Raw genomic sequence first — 6,623 nt, 5'->3', positions numbered from 1 at the left:
GGCAAAACCGCAAACAAATATAAGACAAACTAAGGATTTTAAAACTCTACATTAAAACCCTTGTTATCTTGACTGGTTTAGGGACCAAATGGCAAGAATATATCTTTTTATAGAATTTACAAATGTAGCTTAAAATCTTCTGGATGTACTTCCATTTTTTTTTTTTTTTTTTGTAATAGGATGCAAAACGGAAAGAGAGTTAATGGTTACTTTTGCTGTAATTTCATAATAATTAATATCATTAATATTTACACTCATTCACTTGCTTTTGTAACCCAAAATATCACAAGCCTGGCACAATACTTTACATATTGCTAGCATATGACAATTTGAAATATCTAACATATATTTCTTTACAAACATATCCAACTAATATTGATACAAAAAAATTCACTGCCTTTTTTATTTCTAAATAATACATTGCTGGTCACATTGTAAGCTCAGGCAGTGCTGATTGCAAGACAGAAAAAGCCCACAAAGAAAACTATTGGAAGCATAACAGGATGACAGCAGGTGATGGGATCAAAATCAGTCCTCATTCTCAGACAGGAGACTTGTCTGAAAATGGAGAGTAAAGCTCTTCCTGGACATGCAATGTCTAAAGAGTGGAAACAAAGCAATGCACGAGACACTTCTGTATGTGATGACCTGCAGACGCATGGTGTGCAAATCTCCGAGGATGAGATTGTGTTCGCATTTTGGTCGTTCTGTGAAAAAAAATAAAAATAATGAAACACAGATCGTAATCAGAAAAAGAATGGAGAATGTTTGGATATATTTACACGCACCTAAAAGCACAAGCTCGAAAAACCCAAAATATCTCAGCCAAAATAAAAAACAATAATAGGAAGAGCTTTTTTAATATAATGTTTTCTTTTTTAACTTTTTAAATTGCCACGCACAACTATATACCTTTTTTCTTTTTTTTTTCTTTTTTTCATAAATACATTTCAGGCTGGGGTGTTGAATTCTGTGCCCAAGTCAGGTGTCTGATGCATGAAGGATCATGAAAAGATGATGTTTCAGACGTTCAACTGTTGCCACTGTCTTCCCATTATATATTTATGGCACGAAAGCCTCTGCAAAGGTCTCTTTGTCACACTGAATTCATTTTGTGTTGTAAGAATATTAACAGTCATCCCCTGGTTGCCTTGTCTTTTGGTAAAACTCCTCGAAACCTTCCATGAAGCTTAGCTCCAAATAGAGTTATTACTATAGTAACATTCACTGAATATTTTCATGAGTTCATGATCAATTTATACTGTATATACTTTTCAAGAAGGCATGGTAGCAAAATAACATCTGCTGAGTCTGTGCTTCACACAGTTTTATCTTGTCATATTTGCCTTGCGAGGTTAGTGGCTGATCCAGACGGAATCCGGCACCAGCCTGTCCCAGGGGAGCTATACCCGTGTGGTGGAGTGGCCGTGGGGTAAGTTGGTACTGTTCTGGCTGCCACCGAAAGTATTGAAGTTGTGCAGAGGCTGCATGCCAGCCAGTGAGTTGGGGATCATGGTGATGGTGCTCGGCGTCATCAGGGGTATGTCGTCAGGCGACCGGCGCAGGGTGAGGGTGTAGTCGGGCGGGCAGGTGAGGCGCAGTGTGTCGTGGGTCTGCAGCGGCTCGCACTCGTGGTGGTGCTCATGCTCCAGCTGCTGCTGCTTCATCTGCAGTGACATCAGCTCCTCGCTCTGCAGGTGGGCCACGTCGTTGGCAGTGGATGGCGTGTTGGTCGGAGCAGAGTTGCGTTGTGGGGTGGGGACGCGCCGATTTGACTCATGCCGTCGCTTGTCTTTCTTGTAGTACAGCGCAGCAAAGGCGAGGATATTCAGAAAGAGCAGGGACGCTCCGACTGCAATGGTGACGCTAAGTTCAGTGGAGTAGTCCCTCTTGGTCTCGATCACCACAGTCGACTCATCCGTCAGGTCACCACTCTTGCGCTGGTCGGTGGTCTGTTTGGTGTTGGCAGGCGGGACCCCTGGGTGGCGGGTAGTGGACGGCCAGTTGTTTTTGCCAGGGAACCGTTTGGTGTAAGGGTACGGGGTGGTGTCCTGCGGAGGTATCTTGGTGGTGGTGGATACGTATTGAAAAAATTCATTTATGTTGTGGAGATGTGGAACTAGTTCTAACCAGAAAGCGACCTTGGTAGCACGGTAGTGGTCTCGGACTCGAGGTTTGAGGCCAATGTGAAGGTAGAGCTGGTCTTTGGGGTTGTACTTAGTCCAGGCTACCTCCTCAAACCGGTTGGGTTTTGTGTGGATGAACTTTGTATCCTGTGGAACAGGTTGGTTTGGATCCCTGAAAGGAGAAAATAGAAGAAAGAAGAGATATAATGAAAAGGTTTTTACGTACCTAAATACAGCCCAGGATATCAGGCTGGATAATTAATATATAGTTCCTATTAACATGTGTTAATGGGACATGATCAGGAAAAATATAAATTATATGTTCACCTTTGTCACAATTAAAAACATAATGGCCATATTTAAAATGCTATGTAAATTGGCTTTTCCTTCAAATCATTTTAAAGCAGCGTAATAATACATTACAGTCATTACTCCAAAGAGTGAAAGCCTTTCTTCTATTTTTCCGCTCCCTCTGTTCAAAGCTAATGCGTTTCTAGATGACTCAGAATTTGAATGCTTGAGCTGACAAAATGTTCTGTGTCCTTTATACACCAATGAAACATTTCCAGGTCTGTTGTCACATTTTCTTTATATTCAATCTCACCTGGGGTGTTATTTTTTTGTAGTTTGGAACAGAGCAGCCTCTCTAGCGACTTTGTGGGAGCGATTTCATTAACTTTGGAGAGGTGAGGGGGAGTGAAGGCTAGACAACAACCTTGGAGCCGACACACTGGAGTGTTTTGTATCTGCATGTGTACTGTATGTGTGTTGTTGGGGTGGTGTGTGTGTGTGTGTAGGCGTGTATATTTAAATACTCATGACTGCATGATAATGTTGCTAATATACTTTATAGTTGTGTCCCAAAATCCCAACTGCCATATTAAATATCCTATACCCCTAGTTATGTATGTTAATTTATTTTATACTGACTGCAAAAACTGTACATAATAAAGATTAGTAATAAAGATTATTCTATACAATTAGTATAAAATATGGAATTGGGACACAGCATATGTAACCTACATGTGAAGGGTATGGTAGTCCAGGGCTGCCAATATTTTTCAAGTTAGACAACACATAATACATTTTTGAAATAAAAATTAACACATGGACACTGCCATAATGATGGTGAAACTGAATTCAAAATGGCCCTTCATTTCTTTTGTTTCTTTTTGAAAATAAAATTGCATACTTAATGTAATTTAAATATCTGTTCAGTCTGATTGCCAGACTGCTGCATCTTAAACAGTTGCAAATGTTCATTCATAAACATACACACTGTTACAGTCTGACTGTTGGCTGTTCCCATAACAATGCAATTCAATGAAACACCGTAGTTATGATGTAACATTTGATCTTAGCATCTATTGTGTGTAAGCTAAAACTGCCTTCACATGATGAGAGTTGCTCTTTGTAAATTCTTCTTCTACAAAAAAATAAATACAAAATGCATAAACATGATGGGATTTACTGTTCCTAAACTAACGTTTTCTGGTCATTTACTGTTTATATAGCTATGCTTGTGAAAATAAGCCTGTGACATTGTATGCCTTGCACAGTTGTTGCATAAACAGCTATGCTAACATTAGCATTAGATTTAGCAAGCTAAGTCTATTCACAAAGATGGTAGTTCCCCAATCTGAATGCCGTGTATTACTTCATCGTGGATTACCCCCACCCACCCACCCAAATCACTCTCTGCTCTCTACCTCCTCTGCTGGCATGTGTCTATGCTATATGCAGCTGTTGTCTAATTGGTAGTGCTTTGAAAGGTTAGTGGCAACAAATGTCAAAGTTGAAATAATTTGAACTTGTCCAGCACTCGGCACAATTTTGAGAAGTGCGTCCCGCCAAGGATAGCTCCCATGGATGTATTAAATGGGTCTGGATACAGCTTTGGAGGTGGCGCTCCGTTCATTCCTTTGAAATCTGCTCAGTGGTGCATGAAGCCAAAAAAGCAACTTCCTGTTCTTCCAAAAGAATGCATACTGCACTTGCTACAGCCCATGATTTAATAGTGCAGCTCTTCTAGACTTTCAAAATGTTCTGAAAGTGAAACGAATCATTTCACGGAGGTTGTGATGCTAAAAAATAATTCAGCCACCATTTTACAGCCACATCCTTCACAATGTATTTTTATGTCCCTGTGCCATTATGTCAATTTGGCTTTTTTATGACATAGTCCTAGGTAGCTAACATCTCCATTTGTTTCTTTGGTGAATGCAATGCACTTCCATACTTTCTAACCATTTGGAAAACAATCATCTTTATCTCAAAAGTGACAAGGTTACCAGTGCAGTAAGTAATATAAAGTGCATTATTACTTTCAGTCTTTCACACTAGGCACACTGTATATCTTGCAGTGAGGCAAATGTAAAGCTGCTCAGCTCAAACATCCCTTAAAGCTTCATGTTTGAGAAGGATTTCCTGTCAGACTGGAGATCATGTCATAAGCAAACAACCGATCCATATATGAGGGAACGTTCTGAACCAAACCATTGGTTGCATTGCACCAATGCATTGAGTCAGAGGAATCTGCTGAGTTAAGACTCCTTCAGAGTCATCGCATTTGAGTCCTATAGAGTCTGTTTGGTTTAGGTTTGTTGGTTTGAAAGGATCTTAAAAGCCCACAAACCCAGAGTTTGTCCAAGCAATAAAGGCCTTTTGGGAGACAAAGCTGACCCAATAGTTCTGAAACAAAGTAATCACAGTTTTTGGAAGGTTGTTCCACTGATTGTGCAGAACAAAGGAGGGCAGGGAGAGAAATAAATCTGCAAACACAACAACAGACCTCCACATACAGGCCATCTGCTTGTGCCTCTTTGTAAGCATTTTTTTATTTCACCATTTCAATTTGCCTGTTTTAAAATTACCTCATTGTATTTTTTGTTTGATTTTTCAGTTGTGCTACAGGCCCAGTGCTTTTTGCTAAAGTTAATAAAAAAGCACAGTTTGCCTCTAATTCAACCATTCACACTTGCACACTGATGGCTCGAAGCCCAAGGACAGTTCACCATGCGGACACGTGCCACAGCTGCCATAAAACAATTACAGACCCAAGTGCTCTATCTTCTCTGTTTAGAAGACGCTTTTTGCTATTACATTATAGTTTGTTTCATGGAATTTGAATAGTAAAAATAAAATATTTTATTATATTAAATATTATAGGCCTTTTATTTTCACGATTAATTCTTTTGCCTATAAAATGTCAAAAAATTGTTTAGCTTCTTTTGTCCAACCAACAGTCCAAAACCTAAAGACACTTAATTTACCAACACAAAGGACTTAGAAAAGCAGCAAGACCAAGCAATGGTGAACTCATGTAGTTTTTAGGGGCATTGGCAAAAAATAAAAAGGGCACCAGCTTGCAGAAATGATGCATTTATGGTAAAACAGTTCCGTCAGGGTTAGGATTAGCACCTTAGGCACTTTACAACGTTTTGTCTGCTGGAAGGGCACCCTGGAGTGCACTTCATCATTAGATAACAGACTCCTATAAATGTGTACCAGACTTGTAGGTGCAACAAAAAAAAAAAACAGCAATAGCATAAAAAATGGTTTGCTGTCACTCGCCAAGCTTTATCTTAAGTCTGGGTATCAGATGGATACATTGCACAAACAAAACAGAAATTACAAAAATGTGACACAATCAACACTTACATTCATAACTGAATACACAGCCAGCTATTGTAACAGTGCATTTTGTTAACATGAACCCCAGGAAGAGTAGCTATTGCCAAGGTAACATGGGGGATCTATTAAAAGTAGGGCAAACACATTGGTCCAAAATGTACACAGTTCCACCTGTGCCAAATGTGGTTATCTCATTAAAAAAGCCATAATGCAGGGTCTGCCCTCCAACTGGTGGCTACATATGGAACCATACATAAGGCACTGCTAGCATGTGGTGGGCCTGTCATCTTAGTTCTAACATATGTTGGAACAATATGCCACTGAATTTGCTTAAAAAGACAACACTCTGGGCATCCATGCTCATTGAACTGCAAAATACATGCTTTGCTTGCATATGTTTCCGTCAAGCATCCAATCTGTTGATAATAACAGTGACTCTTGCCATAGGTCGCTATGCTAAATCTGTACTGCTCTCTGTCTGACAGGTGTATGAAAATTCAGTCGTCAGAGCAGTGGAACGGATGCTTTCACACCAGGGCAGCTTTAAATAGAAAAAATCAGCTTGTATAGAGTGCTGTATAACTCTGATTTTAATTCACACTTAGCTTCATCAGTTATTTTTTTCATTACTGATATAGATTAGTCTATAAAATGACTAGATACAATGACTAACAGTTTTAACAAGATTCCAGAGCCTAAAGAAATTATGTCAAATTGCTTATTCCTTCAACAACTGAAATATCTAAATCTATTCAATTTACAAAAAAAAATTTTTGTCATGATAAAGTATTTAAAGCTACAGTATGTAACTTTTATAAAATAACTTTTTGTCATATTTTGTGAAATTTTCACTATATCCTGACA

The 6,623-nt window shown here is 39.1% G+C and overlaps 1 protein-coding gene across 1 annotated transcript in view; it reads right to left on the bottom strand.

Annotated features, from left to right (window-relative positions):
- Positions 1–240: 240 nt before the first annotated feature.
- Positions 241–6,623, bottom strand: part of nlgn4xa (neuroligin 4 X-linked a) — a gene marked incomplete in the record, with an annotated part of 61,935 nt that continues 55,552 nt past the window's right edge. The window contains 1 exon segment of the mRNA XM_035678034.1: positions 241–2,298. Coding sequence (XP_035533927.1) covers positions 1,404–2,298 — 895 coding nt within the window.

The sequence above is a fragment of the Morone saxatilis genome, unplaced genomic scaffold (genome assembly GCF_004916995.1).
Source record: "Morone saxatilis isolate NCDOM2014 unplaced genomic scaffold, NCSU_SB_2.0 Contig6, whole genome shotgun sequence".
Taxonomy (NCBI): domain Eukaryota; kingdom Metazoa; phylum Chordata; class Actinopteri; family Moronidae; genus Morone; species Morone saxatilis.
This window is presented reverse-complemented; position numbering and strand designations above follow the sequence as displayed.